At 38.4% G+C, this 20809-nt stretch overlaps 1 protein-coding gene across 3 annotated transcripts in view; it reads left to right on the top strand.

Moving 5' to 3' along the window:
* The window catches only part of SLC4A10 (solute carrier family 4 member 10), a gene marked incomplete at its 5' end in the record, with an annotated part of 156155 nt that overhangs the window by 62692 nt on the left and 72654 nt on the right, over positions 1 to 20809 (top strand). For all 3 annotated transcript variants that reach the window (XM_080346341.1, XM_080346340.1, XM_080346339.1), the window contains 2 exons: positions 5691 to 5837; positions 15908 to 16046. In XM_080346341.1, the coding sequence (XP_080202467.1) occupies positions 5691 to 5837; positions 15908 to 16046 (286 nt within the window). The remainder of the gene's footprint in view (positions 1 to 5690; positions 5838 to 15907; positions 16047 to 20809) is intronic.

Below are 20809 nucleotides of genomic sequence, written 5' to 3'. Positions count from 1 at the left end.
GACACATAAAACACCATATCCAACAGAGAAATCATTGCACCTCAGAATATGCATTCTGATGCCTTTGACAGAGTTTACATTACATGGACTGATTACTGAAAGTCACAAAAGACTTCAAGCTAAATTAGGAAGTGAACATCACTAGTACAACGCTGAATATGATGCAGCAGCTGGGCATTTAAACTTACTAAACCAAAAATAAATTGAAATGTGTTTGTAGAGATGTTTTGTGTTTAACAACCTGCAAGAAGATTAGTTTTGCTAGTAGATGTCCTGCTGACCCAAAAAGGATAAATCCTAGAGTATTTAATTATTCTCTTTTACAAATGATTATTTTAGTTATTATTTCTTTTTAGATTTGTTCTAGCTTGTGACAATAATATAAAAATTATTTTAGTGGAATTTTGATTATATACAGTTAGCATTAATATAGGAAAAACTTATTGTGATTGAACTCTTACCTCCATTTTTATTTATTAAAAGTCTGATTATCTCCAGATACTGAAGTAGGCTTTTATTCTGAGACGTGACATTTTTAATGGAAATAACATAAAAGTGAACCTGTCTGCCACTGACATTATTTACCTGAAGATTAATAGGATCTAGCAGCTCACAGGACTCAAAAAGCATAAATCTTATTAACCTGCTGGCCTTGATTCAGCCTTTCCCTCATGTGGAAGCAAGTCAGCTGCTAATTCTGCTTGGTCAGACAGGAGCACCAACCAAGATCTCCCCTCCCTTTGGCTGCCAGGATGCTACAGCTGATTGCAAATAATTTTTTACCTCATCAGTACAGATCTCCTGCTCCAAGCTTCCTTGCCTTGCTTTCCCTTGGGGGCCCTGTTTTTCCTGATGTTCACTGTGACCTACCTCATGCTCCTTGTGGCAATGTTCATTAAATTTAGAGCAGTGGAATATCAGCTGTGGAAGTAAAGAGTTGGAGAGAAATTCGGGTTAGTCTATGGCTGTAATGTTGGGTGTGATTGTATAACTGAGGTCTTTCCAAAAAGTTATCTTAAAAAGAACCATTTTTGCTTTACAAGAAAAGAATTCTTCCCTTTTATTGCCTACCAAGCATTACATACTCTAGCTTGTTCCATTTGTCATTTCTAAACCACATCTTTCTGTAGTGCCTCTAATTTAGTTTTGTCTCTCTTTTCCCATATCTCTCAATATTCCTTTGGATCTCACTTTTCTCTTGAGCTGCACTTGCACTCTTGGTTGGCAGTCGCATGGTTCATCCCTTCGCATGGGTCTCTTGTCCCTTCCCAGGTGTTCCCATGTTTATGGGAAGGTGGTTCACCTTGAAGATTCATGAATAACTCTACAGGACATTTTTACAAAAATCTCTTTGAAAGTTCACATGAAGAAGAATGAAATAATGAAAGCAAACAAGTTATCACCTAGCGTTGGCTGAACACCACGTTCTTATGTTTATCATAAGCTTTGGGTTTTGATGTTTGACTTTGCTCTGAGCTTCACTGACAGAAAACCTTTTCATTATTTGTGGGGACTAGTATTTCCAAATAGTTCACCTTGTGAAATTCTGATTAATTAAATTGGCATAAACTAACTTGCCATAATTGGTGAAAGCTGCAAAATTACAGCATCAGAAGACGGAAACATTCAGTTTTTCATATACAGTTGTGCTAGTACTGAGTTGGCAATTTTTTTGCTTGTTGCTAATTTAGAAATATAGGTCAAATTCTTCCCTTCAATAACCACAGCTTCACTTTCCATCACTGGAAAGTGTACGTGTGTCTAAGAGAGTCCTTTTGCATTCTGTGTCTGCTCACTCTTTTTTTCTGTTGTCTGGCAAGGCCTGAGACCATACACACAATCCCTCTGGACTCCCCAGGAGCGTTGTAGGAAAATCGGGAATGAACACAAGTGCAAATAAAAAAACTTTTCAGCCCAAACACAACCTGGAAAAATGTTTTCTTAAAAGGAGAGATGTGTTGGGAGGGCAGTGATTGATCAGGGCTCTTTAAAAGGTCCTTAACTTTAATGACTTCAGTGAGATGCTCTTATCCTCCATGTTCAATATGTCCTTAAAGCTTTCTTGGGCCAGAATTTTGTTTTAATTTTTTCTATATAATTTCTGTTGTATTTTAACCTAGGACATAAGTTACATGTGGAGGCTTTCCTGTCAGTTCCTCCAAATTATAGCATGGCAAAAAGGTGAAAAATGTCACTTGAGCAAACCATAGCCACAAACAGCAATGTAAACTGTTGTTTTAGGGAGCATTGCTTTTGTCCTTTCTGCTTTCTGTTCAGCTCTGCATCCCTGCTGCACCACAATAACGGATCATGAGTCATGTACTCTCTACTCCTACACAATTCACTGTAAGCCCTTTTTCTCCTGTAAGGAAAAAGGCAATTTTTTTAACTCTATGTGGACTGCTGGTTTTCTGTCTCTACCTCACTGTTCATTTGTGAGAGGATGGAAAATTGCATTTGTTTCAGCTGTAGCTGGCAATACATGAAAGAGGCTTCAGGGCACACTCTGTTTTCCAGAGGAGGGAGAAACCCCTCCAGTCCTGCTGAGATCAGTGGTCATTTGAGAATTGGTTCAAACCACTGGCAAAATATTCTCTCTCAAGATGTCTTGACTTTGCAGTGTGTTTCCTTAGTAGGTCAAAGAAGCCTGTCTTTGCTCCTTCAGGAGATGTTTCAAGACCTGTCTGTTCCCGTATCTGCTCCTTCCCGTCCTGCCAGTGAGCCTTGTCCGAGAGCCTTGCTCTCAGCAGGTGCCCAAGGCAGATTCAGCTCATTCCATGTGGATGGCAGTACAGGCAGAGGCACCACCGGCGTCTGGCGCTCAGGGATGTTCAGACGTTATTGCCATCTACAACTACCTGAAAGGAGGTTGTAGCATGGAAGGTGTTGGTCTCTTCTCTCAAGTAGCAAGTGATAGGACAAGAGGAAATGGCCTCAAGTTGTGTCGGAGGAGGTTTAGATTGGATATTAGGAAAAAATTCTTCATGGAAAAGGTTGTCAGGCATTGGAACAGGCTGCCAAAGGAGGTGGTGGATTCACCATCCCTGGAGGTGTTTAAAAGGCATTTAGATGAGGTTCTTAGGGACGTGGTTTAGTGCTAGAGTTAGGTTAGGCTATGGTTGGACTCGATCCTGAGATCTCTTCCAACTGAAATGATTCTATGATACTGTGATCCAGGAGAGTCAGTTTTTATACATAAGGCAACTTGGCTGGTTTACTCAGGAGCTCTTAAAATACCCGCTTGAGTCCCACACGCCTGGTGTAACATCGGGGCCTGTGGAGCGGATGGGGAGGTGAACGTGCATATGTGTGTTCCTCCTACCAAATAAGTGTGTTTTCTTTACTAAAATTGTGTTTGGAAGGAGAATGGGAGTCACTGGGGCAAAAATATCTGTACTCTTAGTGTTCTATTAAAAGGATCTTTATTCCTCTAAATTAAGGGAAACATTTACAATTCCTTTTCCTCCATCTCCATTTTCCCTTGCAATGTCACATCAATTCAGACCATTCTAATGGGATTTTCAGAAGTTCATAAGTTAAGTTGTCAAGCACCATAAATTATACTGGAATGCATTTTTTGAAAGCTGTAGAAATCCCACTACATTTGTCTTCCTTTCCGTTTATTTAATAAATAAGATAGAGCTAGGACAAGCTTCTGTTTTAAAGACCCACAATGCCAGGTTCTGAAAATCATTTTTAGATGTTACATCTGTCATTTTCAAGGGCTATGCAGAACATATTTGCTTTTCTGATGTTGTCTTTTTAGATGGTTAATTTGCTGTTGGGTTCTTAAAATAAAATTTAGGTGTAAGGAAGAATTTCTTCTTTGGAATGCAGTAACCCCAAACAACCCTTCTACTTAGATATTATTCTGAGAAATGTCTCTGCAAGATGTATTCACATTAATAATGTATATTTCATATCTGTCTTTTCTAGGGCAAAGAATTCATACCACAGACTCTGTCTGTATAGGGAAAATTGTTGTGGTGTTCAGACACACATGAATGTTGTGGTGTTTTAGAGCCTCTTTCCCAGTCTGTTGAATAAAGAACAGTCTGGACTCAGGTCCTGGATTCAGCCCTGGACAATAATTGAAGTGTGAACCTGAATCTTCATTTCCTGATGCAGGTACAACCTGAGCATTGAAGTGGCTCAAAACTAAGATAAGCATGCCCACTTCTATTGCAAAGCAACAGGAACGTGTTAAATTACTAAATTAAAAAAGCAATCTATTTGTACCTCTGGAAATGATTGAAATCTTATGGAAATTATTGAAATCTTAGGAAGGGTAAGCCCTCCCCCCCCCCTTATTTTTCCTACCCAAGGGAAGGGACAAGGAAGTGCTGAGTGCTACATTAATGCTGTCTTTCAGTATCTTTTTAATGAATTCTTTTAATGGAATATATTTTTCATTGTTTCATGCACCAGTGGTTGCAAAATATCTCATGAGTCTCTAAGAACAGTCTCCCAAGACCCGATGCTCAGCTTTCTAGTCTCTTCTGAATCAAAGCTGGGGAAGTAATTCGTGTGGTGTCCAGAGCCTTTTCTCCAGCTTTTTAGCCCTGCCTCTGCAGATAATTCCTGTCAGCCTTGAATTGCTTTGATGTATTGTGACAATTGCTGCCTTGCTGTGTTTTCTGCCCCTGCTGGAGTCTCCGTGGGATTAGAGATCACGTGCTACCTTAGCTTAATATTCTTGACCTTTTTCAGATGATTGACACTGCTGAATGATTACAGCAAGCAGCAATTATCCACTAGCTGTGTTATGCTCATTTCAAGGAGAAAATAGATGTTATTTGAGATGAGTAATCTGGACTGTGTCTTTCTGCTGAGTAAATGTAGCAGACCTGCATGTAGTGAGTCATGATTCCTTTCTCATTTGTTCTATTTTGTGGTATTTTCTGTACATTTACCCTGTGCCCTCCCCGTTCTAAATGATTTACTGTGCCCTGATCCTGTTAGTACACATAACTAAGAGAGCTAAATCTTTTGGGCTTGATCAGCAAGATAAAATTCCTCAGGCTCAAAGGTGGTGGCAGGCATGGCAACATGTGCCTTCTTATGTATTTAAACAAAATAAACTAGAAGAAATGAAAGCACCCTAAGCTACCAGTGATGTGTTTATGATGTGAAGTTGTGTAGGGATTTTGCAGTCCAGCTTCTGTCATATTCTATTGTTTTATCAATCTCTCTCTCTCTTTTTTTTTTTCTTTCCTCTCTCCCTTCAGTGAATTTCCCACAAGCATTCTGTCAAGTTTTCGCCCATAAATAGCAATGAGTTTTGTAAAGTTCCCGTATACACAAAGCAAACAGCAACTTTACCAAATGTTCAATGCAAAGAGGTCCATGTGTCTCTTCATGTTAGTGTTTTGGAAGACATTTTACAGAACACCTGTCTGGCTTTAATGAAAGTTCACACACAGAGATGCAAATTGGAAGAAAAAAAAATACAAATCTGGCACTACATCATAAGGACTTCAATACTGCAGTTTTGTCCTTTATCAAGAAGTTGTACATCTGTGATGATACAACATCATTATTGTACTCAATAATTTTACAACTATTAGCATTAGAATAACCAATATTATATAATGACACAATTATAATAATTATTATACAATTAATGTGATTATGGTTAATACTATGTTGCCACAGCCCTTTTTTAAAAGGTAATTTTTTTGTACCTGTAGGCCATCGAACTTTGTTCATTGGAGTTCACGTGCCACTAGGTGGAAGAAAAAGTCACCGACGCCATAGGCACCGTGGACATAAACACAGAAAGAGAGACAGAGAGCGAGATTCAGGATTAGAAGATGGGAGAGAGTCTCCTCCTTTTGGTAAGTTGAATATTATTTTTGCATAAATCTTTTAATAATAAACAACAGTATGATTATGCATGCTCTGTCTTGTTATAGTTTAGACACAATTACCAGCAGGGTTTTGGAGAACCCACCAGAGCCACTCCAGTCTCTGCTGGAGAGCCAGGATTTGTTCCTCTGGAGAAGGGCAGCAGCAAGTGGCAGTCAGTACATGAGAAACCTCAGTAATTTCTGCCACTGCAGGAGCCTGTCCATGTGTGTTCTAATAACGGTAGACTGCACCACCACTGAGAGGGGGCGAGTGCTTTATGGCACCAGCAGAGACTGGAGAGGCTCTGGAGTATTTGCCCCTAAAACGTTAACGTAGATGAATTGTGGTTCTTTACAATTAGTTTTGTAACAACGCTGATGTTACTGAAGCTGCGGTGTTTGATCAGATATGAACTGTGATCCAGATTGTGCTTGTCTTTGTCCTTACATGGCACTGTAATGTGCCATTGTGAGATGAGTCTTCGAGGACTTGGGAGCACAGAAACGAGTACCTTTCAGTAAATGAATGTGATGCAAACTCCCTGAAACGCTCAAAATTTTAAATTAAATAACATTACAGAGAACAGAAAAAGGTAGTAATGAATAAATTAGTCAAGCTTTGTCTCAAAACATGACACTATTATTTGCTGTTCAAAAATAAAAAGCACGTGTGCTGGAATGTCTAAGGCTCTAGTAAGTGTTGAAAATATATTGGAAGCATGTATAGAAAACAGCTAGTCAGTGTACAACAGAAGAATGTTTTTAAATCAGGAGAGAAATGTGCCAATGTAATTTCAGGTTATACAATATTAATTATAAGACTTCTTTTTAATCCAAAGTTTGTATTATATATGTAGAAATCTTTGAAGCAAGCAGATTTTAAGTGTTGATGGCTAAGTATATTGTAAAGAGTTTGAAACACTCATTTTTTCACAATGAATTATATTGAGAATGAAACAAAGTCAAGATTTTTTCAAACTTAGATATGAGTTATGTTTTGAACACTGAACAGTGAAGAAAAAATTGGCTGTGGTGGTTCTGTCTGTAATGTATTTCAAATGTACAAAGACCCAATACGATATTGAAACCAGTTTCTTGGAAAACAACAAAGTTCATAAATTATTAAAATATTTTTCAAAAAGAATATGCATATATACATATAATGTCAGATTAAAAAGAAACAATTGAAAGTTACATCAGCCAAGAAGTGAGATATCTTAAACTATGAAGCAATGTCTTCTGTTGAGTCATCTGGTTTTATTTAAGTGCCAGTATATGACACATTTTGGCTGAGAACTTAGCTCTGTTCTTTGAACTTCTGGAGATCTAGGCTTGTGTCCTTCCTAATGTCAAAAGTAAAGGGGAAAAAAAAAAAGAAGAAGAAATTAGCTGGCTGAATGTGTCCTTAATAGTCTTTGACAGTTGTGCATACAATACAATGTTCAATGCAATTCTGTGTTAAATGAAAACCAGTCTATGTTCAAGAGAGCTCCAAGAGTGGAATAGCAGTAATATTAAAAAGATGGTTTTGAAGTGCATTTGTAAGTTGCATTTGTAAGTTGGTGTTCAAAGCACCTGTCTACAGGTGTACTTGTTTGAAATAAGTATAGGATTGCCCTTTTGTGAATCACATTATCACTTGTAAAGGTATTATACCTACCACTGAAAGGATTTGTAGGTCACATCACATAATTATTACTTTTGTAAAGTCCAGGACAGACAGGATGTGGGCCAGAAACACACAAGTCTTCTCTGGATCCAAAATCCTGAAGATCCTCTTCAAAATGCTTCAGTGATAACAATTCAGAAGGACCCAAAGACAGAACTACCAAACATTCAGAAAAATCTGGAAATATCTGATTTTTCTACCCTGAAATAATATCAAAGTAGTAAAATGTGAGGATTCTTCCCCTTGGGTATCTGACTCCTGGAAGTTTGGTGAGAGAACCAGAGTTTGACTGAGCTTTGACATCTGTCCATCCAGGCAGAAATGTGGTATCACATAGATAACAGTGAAAAGGATTTTCCTTGTGAAGGTGAATATGAGAATTATACAGTGATGGAGAGGTTAAGTACAGTCAGAGCAGGCAGGCAAAAGTATACAGGGATTAATTGTAGTCCACATCCACATCCTTCCTTTTATTATGCATTTTCCTCATAGGAGTTTCAGACAGGTTGTTGTGCTGCTGGGAGAAAAGCGTTGCCTTTAGAGAGAATGTAAGCATAGCTTTTCTATGCTTTATTTACACAGAGGGAGCAACAGATACTTCCCACACTAAATCTGAATCCACTCAACCTCAACAACACCTCATAACTCCCATTCCCCATGACCGCAGGCTTGTAACAGCACCCAGAGACTGAAGGAGGTTGCAAAGAAGACAGACATGCTTCCTGCTCTGGATGTGTAACTCAGTGTGAGGGACTCTGCTACCTAAGAGAGCAGATGCAAAATAGTCCCTTAATTTATGAATCATTCTGATTTAATTGAACACTCAGAAATGCTTAACTCCCTCTCTTCATAGACACCTTTTAATGCATTTCTGCTGAACAGGAGGAGACTGTATTCTTGGGAACTGGGGGGGAGGAGGGGAAAGAAAAAACATTTCAACGAGCAGGTGCAAGAATAAAGATAGAGAAAATAAGCACTGTGAGACCAGCTGACAGAAAACAGTGCTCTGATGTAAGTAAGAAAAATACATTAGGATTTTTGTGATACAAGAGAATAAATTAGCAGTGTTTTGAAGCAGTGAAGTATGAAAGGAGGTATAAGAAAACCCAAGGATGCAACAACTGAATAACAGATGCTGGAAGTAAAGGCCTGAAATACTCAGACATGAAGTGCTACAGACTGCTGAGTTAACCAAGCATGGGATGAAGCATTATTTTTTGTCCTAATTTATAACTGTATGGTTTATAACTTCATCTGTGAAGTTCCTTTAGGTGCAGATCTTGTTCTGCTATCACTGCATTCAAGGAGCTGCATGATGCACGTAGTACTGCGGGGCTTTGCAGGTGCCACCTGGTTCCTATCCAGTGAAAAACAATTATTTCTTAAACTGTTTTCTTTGTATCAACATGGCTAGAAACACACCTGTATTAAACTGTAATGCCCGTGGCTGGAAGCTTCCTGGTAATCCCTTTGAACCCTGGCTGGGAAAGCTGTACCAACTACTTGCTGAGGCAAAGTTTCTGCAGATAATAGATTTTTTTTAGAACATTCTGATGGCAGCTCATGAGCTTTTTTTTTGATCTCCTACTGTCACTTTTCAAAAATAACCCAAGTGTTCTCAGTATGCAGATTCAGAGTTTGTAGACAAATAACATGTAGAATATGTAGTTAGTGGAATAAAAAGTAGTCCTGTCATTTTGGGGGCACAGATCAGTTACTCATGTTTCATTTTCGTTTTACCACACCTCATTCTCGCTGTCTTTCTGTTGCCTCTTCATGAGATGGAGTTGTACAAGATGTTTCCATTTTGCCATAATGATGTGCCTGTGAATTGCATAATTTGCAGATTACTTGGCTTGCTCATGGAGAGGCTTTTTTTGGGTAGTAAAAATTGTGAGCTAAATGATTTCAAGATCTAGTTTTCCACCATCTTGCCTCATATTTTTGTGGAAGAAAAGGAGAAATCCAGTGAAATTATCCACTCTAGTTAAAAATGCAGTAATACTATTTGCTTTATTGAAGAGGTTTACTGTTCCCAGCTGAAATGCTGTTGTTATTAAGACCCTAGTTTCATGCCCCCTTTAAACTCCTCTTCTCCACAGCTTTCCTTGTGGGCAAGTATTGTGGCTGGTCTGTGAATTAAATTAGGGAACTGATGCAAGTTAAAACTAGTTTGGCAAGTTAAAACTAGCCTCGAGCAGCTCCCTGGTGCTGTTTGCTGGGAGGGCAATGGGTGCCAGTCCCGGAGGGCTGCAGGGCTATAACCTGTCTGGGTCAGCTCCATCAGTGCTGGGGGTCCATAGGGGCACCTTGGCTGACCAGATTGCACTTGCTTGGTATGTACATGGATTTTAGTGGCAATTTTCAGGGTTTTTTTGATGTCTGTTTTTTGCCTGTAACTAGTGAAAAAGCGCTCTTGTACTTGGACTTATGAGTTAAAAATGTTTATGTTTCTATTTTAAAATGGGGTGGAATAGGAAGACTTCTGCTCTCAGCAGAGTCTCGTTAAGGACAGGTATTATGATGGTGAAGTGAACACAGCTCTGAGGACTGAGGTTTGACTTCAGCCTCCTGTGGCATCTTCTAGGACTAGACACTGTTGGGGCTTGTGCAAGGTTTGATTAGTTCTTTTAAGAAATCTGCCTTTAATAATGGCTAGATTTAAAGAGGCTTAAATTTGTGATTCATGATATTGGATGTGGCAAGGAAAACTGAGCAGCCCTGGAGGGGAACCTAACAGAGGACTGTATGCTCAGTTCAGAAAAGGCTGTCTGAAGGTAGTGCAAGCAAAAAAGGGAATTGCAAAGGGGAGTTCTCTGGAACAAAGTATAATGAAAGGACTCATCTGACTATATTTGGTAGCTAACCTCAGACATTAAAGGGGTATTAATGGGGCAGATTTAATTATTTTAAAGAGTACTCCTGTTAAGAGAATTCTCCTTCCCAAAACCCAGCAGCTTTGTCTGCTGAAGGATGAACTTGGAAATCTGAATCTCTGAGCAGCTGTGGAACAGATTACAGCAAATCTGGATTAAAATAATGTATCACAACTGCAGTTTTAAGAGTCTAGCAAAAATAAGAGAATTGAAGCTTCGGAATTGTCCATATTGTCAGATCCAAAAGATAAGATTACTTGTCATAGCCTTGAGGTGATGGAAACAATTAATGTGTAGAAAATGCAGAGAGAGCTTCCTGAAAACAAGATTATACATATAGGGTTAAAGTGCTGGAGGAGCAAATAAGGGAATGCTTTCTCCCAACTGAACACATGGTTTCTAAGGTCTGTGAAGAGATTTTCAGAAGTGTGCTGTGTAGCTGTTTACTATTTTATGTGTACTTTAGTAATGTACATTTTGTTTCCTTTAGTAATGTAAATTGTGTTTTAATTCTTATGATGCTTTCTAATGAAAATAGAGTAGTTTATGATCCTTACCTTTACTGATTCCTGAGCTGAAGGGCAAAGTCCTTGGTGAACACAAACAGGAGGATGATGAATGTTTGTGTGTGAAACGATCCTTTCTTTTCTGTGATCCCTTGCATTTTTCACACCATTTCCCCTTTGTTTGAAAGGATGTCAACTGTATTAAACCAGTTCACTCCCTGTCTGCAGCCTGTCCTGTGCCATGAGCAATCAAAACAAAAATATCATTTTAATGTGAATGTACAAGGGCATAAGGCATGGATTAAATCTTGTCTATGATGTTTACTGTCTTATGTGAGCTTTTGTAATGTAAATTTCATTTTAATGTTTAGCATGTTTTCTAATGTAGAAAAAGTAATTTTTCATCCTTACCTCTCCTGACCCCAGTAAGAAGTATTAGCCTGCTAATACTAAACTTAGATGCAGGTTCTCAGCAGGCTTAGGAACATATAAACCTGTTCTAACAATTCAGCTAACATAGCGTTACCAGAAATATGTTATTGCACCCTTACTAGAGTTTATGTAGTGCAGAAGACAAAGTTTGGAATATGTTTTATATGTATTCAAGGCTGCGTTTCTGCTTGCGGTGTGTTATGGCTTGGACAGATTGCGTGCAGTTCTGCCTGACGACAGGGCAGTGTTTCTCAGGAGAGATCCTGGCATGAACTGAGCAGGAGATGTGGATCACTCTGAATGGTGCAGTGAAGCAGGTTATTTGCTGGGCTGAATTTATGTGGAGAGACTGAGAATGATCCTGCTTTCTTACCTCCCACCCCAACTCTTGATTTCACCTTGTTCGCTTAGACAGGAGGGACCAGTCCTGACCCAGAATTGTAGTTGCACTTGGGGATGGTTTAAATGAGGAAATGGCATTTACAGTTTTTTCCTACATGTGTTTTGCAAGGCGGGATGGTGATGTTGGCCACCATTCCCGCTGCCTGCACTCAGTGCTGTTCCAGGGAGCAGCTTTCCCTGTAGCCGTCAGGGAATTAGGTTATTAGCAGTTCTGGCTTTCAGTTTGCCTGTTTTGGCATGTTTTTGCCCATACCCTGCTTTTGTTTTAGGGATGTTAATGACTTAAGAGTCATAGTGAGCAGTATGTCAGGTTGCTGCAGGGTTGCTTCCTTTCAGCAGCACTGAATCCCAGGGTGAATTTGTGCTTCTGACAATAAGGTGTCCACCAGGTCCTCATTTTTACTCTTTTAGCAGTGCAGTGGTGTCATACAGATTTTAAAACCTGGAATACTCAGGTTTTCCATGTATACAATGAATTTGAGGTATCAGAGGTAGTTTGGATATCTGTGTGAGTGCTGCATGGATGATGTGAACATAAGCCCAGAGAAGATCAGGTATAACACAGAGCTGGGCAGAAGGCTCTTATGGGCTGGTGAAGCCGCAGCGATCAGAAAGCTGCTTCAGCTTGTCCTGGCTGAGATGGCTCATTAGCCAAGCATGGATGGTTGTTCATGGTGCTCCTGCTCCTGTGATGTACCAGACTTTGCCTGGTCCCAGCTGGTCCTGGAGGATTTGCTGAACTGGTTGGTGAGGAGCCACTTACTTGGGAGATTCATCAGCTGCTTATTGTGAAATTTTAAATTCACGTTGCTTCTAATATCTCTGTGCTCTGATATAAAACAACTGCAGTGATAGAAATACTAAAGTAACAAATTAGTCCCACTCATTGTTTTTTTTTTTTTTTTAGCTTAATCTAGATTACTTTCAACTCTTTTTAGAAATAGCAATATGAAGGATTTTTTTTTATGCTGGCCATACTACTTGAAGTAGGGATAGACACATAATATTAAAGCCAATTTCTGTTTTCCTAGACTTCAAAAAACATTGAGTGTCCGAGTTTGCAAACATTATGCTTCTACACTGAGAATTAAGTTATCACAGTTTGACAGTCAGCAATTGAAGTATTCTTTCATACTGTTTTTGAATCACATATTACTCATTTTCCATATAACACATTAATGACATATTTGGTATTTATTACTCCTATGAATAATAGCAAAATCCATCTGGCATTGCTCACATGAGTAATTCTGTTAACTCAGTTTCAGAAGTAGAACCAACAGAGCTGGTGTGTGGGGAGTGGTATTGCTTGTTTGGTTTCGTTTGTGTGTGTGTTTTTTTTTTTTTTTTTTTTTTTTTAATGTGTTACTATTTAATTCTCATAGGGTTTTGTCCTTGAAGTAAAACAATAACTTTTTTTTTTTCTACTTTCCAGCTTGAGGTGGATTGCAGGTCTCAGACAGCAATAAAAATTATTGCAGCAAACAAAGATGGCCAGAATCTGGCAGCTAGTTTTACGGGAGTGTTAATAAGGAAGAAGAGAATTTAGTGCATATTTTGTCACTTACATAGATTCTTCACATTCGTCAGTCAAGTAGCTATATGTTACACAGAAGACCCAGTAAGAGCAAATCACAGCCATAAGGTGTTTCCTTACCTGACTTCAACAGGTTTCTGATCCTCCCTGACTTCAAGAGGTTTCTGATCCTCCCCGCTTTCCTTCCTATGCTGAACACATGCATTTGCATGGCTATCAGAACTGTCATAGAACTGCAGCTTTGCTGTGCATCACTACTCATTTATTACTTAACTGTAGCTGTTGCTGTAAATCAGTTCTAGTGCTGATTTTATCAAGAGTACAGGATGTTCCTGGCAATGCTTATTCTCAGATTCTCACTGCAGTCCAGCTCTCTACCAAAGTAGCTTGTTTTCCATATTCTGTTACTAGTCATAATGCACTTGTTCTTTGCAAGTTCATATCTGGCTGAATTTTGTCCTTCTGGGAAATAGTCTTAACAAGTTGAACACTTCTTGACCAGAATGTACTTTCTAGTCTCAGATCAAATCTTGATGTTTGTATTTACTTTATCTTTCTCTAGAATGTACCAACATGTGGAAATGAGAAACATAAAGAGTTAAAAAAAAAAAAAAAAGAAAAGGCTGGAAGGGGTTGAAATGGTCTTAAAGAAAAAAGAGGACTATACACTGAGAGAGAAGAGTAATGAAAGAAAGGATAAAGTGGAGGAGGTTGTTGCTGTTCTTTAATGAGTCGCCGAAAGTAATTTCTGTTCCCTTAGCAGTCCCCTTACATTTCCATTTTCTAGTAGGGGTGTCAAACTCATTTTAATTGACTATAAGTGCAGGAGCAGTTACATTTATACAGTCCTAAAATTACATTTGGCCCTTTGAAGGCAACTGCGAGGCTGGTGTGGCCCCCGGTGAAAATGAGTTTGGCACCCCTGCTGTAGAGCTTAGCAGTACCTGAGCCCATCTCTTTCTCCCCCCTCTCCCATATTTATTCCTGGGTTTCAGTTCCTTTGTGCAGAAGGGTGTAGGCTTCACTGTACCATATCTTTACACTCTGTTTAAGCAAATAGACCTCAGGTGAAAACTGTCCCCTATTGTTTGTGTTTCGTTGCTATGGCAAGTTACTACTACTACTACCAAGAAAAGATATCTCTGCTGCTCAATTTAATCTCTTGTATCAGTGGCCCATTTAATTATTTTTGATCAGTGCTGTATTTGCTCTTTAACTAGCATCCAATGTGTGCAATCTTCTCAGTTTTTTCAAAATTCAGAGAGCTGGAGGATCTTGTGCAGTGATGCTCTTCACTTGCTAGATGGAAAATACTGTAGCTTGTCTTACAAATATGGTTGTGGAACAGAACTTCATTTCAACAATGTTCAAGGAATCACTGAGTCGTTCTACTGGATAATCAATTTTTCAGTTGACTGGCAGCCTGGTCCTTATCAGCTCTCACAAAGGACTTTTGGTTCTTCTCAGAAATCTAAAATACATTAGCAGAAAAAATAACTATGTATTTCCAGAGAGACTGGGTTTCATCTAGAGTTTTTTCATTTGGGGTTTGCATTTAAATAAGAAAATAAGATATTTCCCTTTCCCCCGTTCCCCTTTTCCCCCTTTCCCCCTTTCCCCCTTTCCCCTGTTCCCCTTTTCCCCCCTTTTCCCCCCTTTTCCCCCCTTTTCCCCCCTTTTCCCCCCTTTCTCCCCCTTTCTCCCCCTTTCTCCCCCTTTCCCCCCCCTTTCCCCCCCCTTTCCCCCCCCTTTCCCCCCCCTTTCCCCCCCCTTTCCCCCCCTTTCTTTCCCCCTCTTCTTGCCCTTGCCCTTCTTTTTTTCTTCTCTGCTCTTGTTTTCTTTTTTCAACTTACAACATTTGAGCTATGAACACTGAATATTAAAGTGTTCTATGAGTTCTGGAAATTTTCTGAGTGATATGAGAAAATAATAGTATGCCACCAAAATATATCTAGTGGTCTGCACTGAAAGGTTATGAAGAAAAATAACTGGTAATAGGAATGTAAAGAGAAGACACAACCAGGATGAAGAAAATGGGGGAGTTGGGAGAGATAAAAACTTTGTTCCTCTGGAACAGCCCAACCGTGTAGAAATGGTTGACAAAGGGGCAGGGGGTAGTAGATACTGATGTATTATTTTTGAAGTTTCCCGTTGTATATTGACATTAGAGAGGTTTCTTCTGGTTTCCTTCTCCTGCTATGTGAAGCAGAGAATGCAGATTTGGTATATGAGCTTTGTGAGCTGAGCTGGATCTGTAGGTTTAGACTTATAATGTGGCAAAGTAGTTTTTGTAACACTGGAGCTCTATCTATGCTATTATCTATGCTATTATCTGCACTGCCTTTTTTCTGTGGTACCATTCCAGTTTCCAGTAGTTACTACTTCTGTACATCCCATTCTATCTTTAGATGAGCTTGTTTAATTAGCAGACTAGACAATTACAGTAAATAAAGAGGTCTCAATCTGAAGGTGTTTGTATATAAGTGTTCTTACAGCACAACTATAATAATGTTTTCTGTGTGACAGCAAGTGATATGGATGAAAGAGTCTGGATAATCTCATGAAATTTTAGATATCTGCTTGCTCAGGGAAAAAAAAAATGGTGTTCTGAACTTAAATTTTTTATTTTTCCCCAGATACCCCATCACAACGGGTGCAGTTTATTCTTGGAACAGAAGATGATGATGAAGAACACATTCCTCATGATCTCTTTACTGAGCTTGATGAAATTTGTTGGCGTGAAGGAGAGGATGCGGAGTGGAGGGAGACAGCAAGGTGAGTGTTTTCATGCGTTTCAAAAATTATCTCTAGCTGTTGGTTGCTGGTGTATTGAGGAATGATTTTAAAGCTGCAGAAAGCTCAGGAACAGATTTTGGACATAAAGCTTAAGTAAAACCATAATTTTAATCCTTAGACTGCTAGTATTACAAGAGCATTTGTCATTTCCCAGAGCCAAATGTTTTCATCTGGATTTATGAAATATAGGTCAGAATGAATATCAAGGGAAAAAAATCAAAGCAAACATATGATATATATGAATTAAAAATTGCTGGGTTTATTAATACTTTAGCTCATCATTTTAAGAAAATTTCAAACTTTATGTTCTGTTTGAATCCTCATGAAATTTATAAAATTACTATTCTAAAAAGATTAAAGCAAGAAATGAGATTACTTTTGGAGTAATAAAACTTCTATGTATTCTATCAATGAACAGTTGATTTTGAGGCTTCAAATATTCAGTGTTGGAGTATTTTGTTTCTGCAAAATTAGTGTGAAAAGACTGTTTAGATGGCATTTCTACTGAAAAAAGTTATTATTGGAACTATTGGAACAGAACTTTTTTTTTTTTTAAATATTTATTGCTTAAGCACCAAAATAGGAGATGACTTGTTTAGTCTCATTAAGACTTCACATTTCCCAGCAATCCTTGTTTCATTCTTCTTCTTAGAACCTTAATTCTCTCTTTCCCTGCCAGTGTTTGTTGACAGTGTTCCTCAACGGTGCCCAGAAGTCTGTGGACCATGTCTTTGGTGTCAGTAGGATAAAATCTCTGGAACTTCTGAAAGGATTTTGTGGGGTTTTTGGCATGAATGTGTCCGTTAGCTTTCCCTTTAATTTTGCTGCAAATTCCTGCTTTCCCAGAGGTCCACAGAATTTTCTATGACCTTCCCTTCCTTTATGTGTCCATAGGAGGCATAGACAGATGCTAAATATAGATCTTTACATGTAGAAAATTCTCATATGGGGATTGTGCTGCAAAATGAGTGTAGTGGTGTTCCTAAATAATCTTATTAATATTCATAGAGAGAAAATCTAATCAAGTTAATCATCTGCAGTGTTCTCATACTGATTAGGAATATATAGGACCTCTTCTAGGAAGGGTATCAGCTTCTAGCATCTATTGTGATTTAAAATCTGTGGCTTATGAGATTTTTAAGCAGGGAAACAGCAGCTTCAACTAAAAAAGCCCTTTGCAAATCATTTAAGAACTTGGTTACTGAAAAATTATAACATTTTATTAACATTTTTACTTAATCAAGATAGAATTTGAAAATAATAGGTGAAATAAAGAAATTTCTGTTCAGACTGAGCTTGTCTGTATGTACAGACTTTTCGCTTGTCATTTGGGAACTAAACAATCAAAAGCGTTTAACAGAAACAAAATGAGACTGTTGAAAAAGGGCAGGAAAAATCAGCCAAGAGAACTATATGTTTGGAGCTCAGAAAAAACAGGAGTGAAGTAAAAGTTGCTCATAGTAAAAGTTTCTTTAGCTTTAGAAATCAGATGAAAACAAAGAACAAAGAAAGAGTGGGGCTGCCATGCAGAAAGAACTAGTCAAGATAAATCATCCTTTTCAGTTTGCATCCAAAAATTTCATACAGCATTTGATATGGGGGGGCTGACTCTCAGAAAAGGAGGAGGTGGCAGTGAAAGCACCAAATTAACGATGAAGGCAGGAGTGGAAGTGCTTTATCTGTGGAAGATGGTATGAACATTTCCATCCTAGAAAGCTGAAAGAATCTGCATTTCATGGGTGTGGTAAATTCTGTCTTTCTGTAAATCTGTCAGGAATGTTGTTGTATTATAGCAAACACAGCAACACTATTCAAGAAATGATAAAAATGGTCAGAACAAACAGGGGCCTGATAGATTTCAGAGCTGTGCAAGGTTTAGAACAGTATTTGAAAGAAAGAATAATTGTAGACTTGGAGCTAAGTGGAAAATTGGATAAAATGCAATACAATAATATATCATGTCAGACTAACTTAATAATGCTATTTAATCAGATAATTGATTTTTGTTTTTCTGACAAAGAAAAACTAGTGGATCTAATTTTTTTTTTTTTTTTAAATTGAAGCATTTTATATGATACAGCAGTGGGAATTTATTAAACTGTTCTAGTGTAAAAATTGTATTAGTGGGTAAGAAACTAATTGGAGAGGTGCAGCAGGTCACACTGAAAGATTAAACTACTAGTGTCAAAGGTGCTGACAACTAACTTGTGAAGAACTAGACTTAGTAAATAGCTTTATCATCGAATGAAAAAAATAAGATTATAGTAATAAAACTTTTTGATAAAAAAATCAGGAGGTATTGCTACTGAAGAAATAGATAAGGAGAGCATACACAAAGAATAAGATGACTTTGAGTAGAGTGACAGAAATGGGATGGCATTTAATATGCAAGATCATATACTTACAAACTAATACAATGGATCATTTTCGATATCAGTGGTTGATTCAGGACTTCAAAGATACTGATTTGATTAAAAGCTTAATAAGGAGAGGATACACCCTGAGTTTGTTGCTGTTCCAGCCTTACTATATGTTTTCCATGTGTGGGGAAAATGCCAGTGGAATTATTTGTAAATCTTATTGTCTGCCTTTGGACGTAGTTCCAGGTAGATAATTTTCAATGCAAATGACACAGAGGAGGACTTGGTAATTACTGGAATTTAATGAAAGTGATGGCACTAAGTGGTTCTGTGTTCATTTTGTCAAGCTCTGTGTGGACTGTGACTCTGATGCAGTAAATCTATATCTTTGTATTTTCAGTTTGGTTGAAAGTGCACACACAATGCACAGTTCAGCCTTATTATTATTTTTTTTAATATCTTGAGCAAACTGCGCAAAACTATTTGAGACATTTTGTTCTTGGTTGATCAAAAGAGTAATATATCAAAGGGAGCCATGGATAAGATTTGACTGAAGCTTGGTGTTCTTCAGATAAATCTCCTCTATTCCTGTTTCATTTGTTTGGAAGAGGACTGTTCCAGAGGTTTTTGTTTGTTTGTTTTTTCTTAGTGGTTAGGAGACTCCAAGGATTCCCATTCTTCCTTTTCCATAACATTTCTCATGAGCAAAAGCATTTCTGCAGATTCATCAGGAGGAGCAGGAAAGTGCACTGCTGTTACAGCCTATCCCGTACCAGGATCTGATTTAGGCAGTCACATCCATGGAATTACTTAGCAAACAGAAGGGAATAACTTCATTAGATTGATATAGGGTAAAATTAATTATTTTTTTTCTCTATTAATTGATTTCAAAACAGAAGAAACACAGACCTTTTAAAATCAATAGTCAGTCTTATTATTTTTGTATGTGGCCCAGCTTTACAGTTGTGTAGAGAATGCATGATGTAAAGTTTCTATTAACAAAATATTTGGAATAAGTTTGTGAGGAAGCACACTGAGACATAACAGTTGGGCTTGTTTTATATGCACAATAGTATAGTTGCAAATTGCAGCTATTAGGAAAGCAATTAATGTCCAAATCTATCCTAATAGCCTCTTGTGGTCATTGCTGGAAAGTAGTGCCTGATTTGTAGCAAGTTTTACCCAAACTGTTGGGACTCATTTATCTGCTAATATCAAGTGAAAATCTTGAGAGAATATCACTACATTTCTGGAACAGAAATGAATATGTAGTAATGAGGAAGACAGATGCTTTGGAACCAGCTTTCCTTCTCCTAACCTGTGCTGGTGGCTGGGGTTGTTCCTCCCCAGGTGCAGGACCCTACACTTACACTTATTGAACTTCATTAGGTTCTTCTCTGCCCGGTCTGCCAGCCTGTCCAGGTCTTGCTGAATGGCAGCACAGCCTTCAGGTGTGTCAGCCCTTCCTTCCAGTTTGATATCATCAACAAACTTGCTGAGGGTGCACTCAGTCTCTTCATCCCAGTTATTGATGAACAGGTTGGACAGGACTGGACCTGATACTGACCCCTGGGGAACCCCACTAACTACAGACCTCCAACCAGCCTCTGCACAACTCTCTGAGCTCTGTCATCCAGCCAGTTCATGATCTATCTCACCGTGCATTCATCCAGCCCGCACTTCCTGAGCTTGCCCTCGAGGAGGTTGTGAGACACAGTGTCAAAAGCCTTGCTGATAATAATCAATTAATAATTGATTCTTGAGCAGGTTATGAGTATCTACTCCAGCTCTCTGCTGCAGACATAATAGACTATAAAACGGATCATGTTCAACTCACTTTATGTTGTGCACCAGAATGTTGTAACTGAATCTACCATGGAGTGTGCACACTCTTGCACTGGCTCCTGAAAAAGTGGTGATTTTACAAGATGTAGCATATGTATGTGTGTGTATGTACACACACACACACATCTGAGTAATATTTGCACTCTAATAACACATCTTGCTGAAACTTTGTTGGCATGTTTTGTTCCAGCAAGTATGCTATCAGAGGAACTAAACTGCGTGATTGCCAATACCTGTGCTAGTCTTGACCAGTAAAAGAACACCATATGAATGAAGCTGCTCTTCTCTGTGATCAGACACAACTAATATAGCTCTCAATGTATTCCAAGCCCATGGCGTGTGTGTGACACCTGAACTCAGTATACAAGTGGAGTTGTTGATGTTTTCTGGGAAATTGTGAAATGCTTATGAAATGCTTTTATTTATCAACCATATCAATTTAAGGGATTAAACTGCAAAAGTAAACATATTAAAATTTTTCTTTCTATGGGAAACTAGAAAGAGTAGAAAATTGGGAATCCATGCCTGAATTTGGAT

The sequence above is a fragment of the Nesoenas mayeri genome (genome assembly GCF_963082525.1).
Source record: "Nesoenas mayeri genome assembly, chromosome: 6".
Taxonomy (NCBI): domain Eukaryota; kingdom Metazoa; phylum Chordata; class Aves; order Columbiformes; family Columbidae; genus Nesoenas; species Nesoenas mayeri.
The sequence above is the reverse complement of the archived record's forward strand: the minus strand, read 5'-3'. Positions and strand labels throughout refer to the sequence as shown.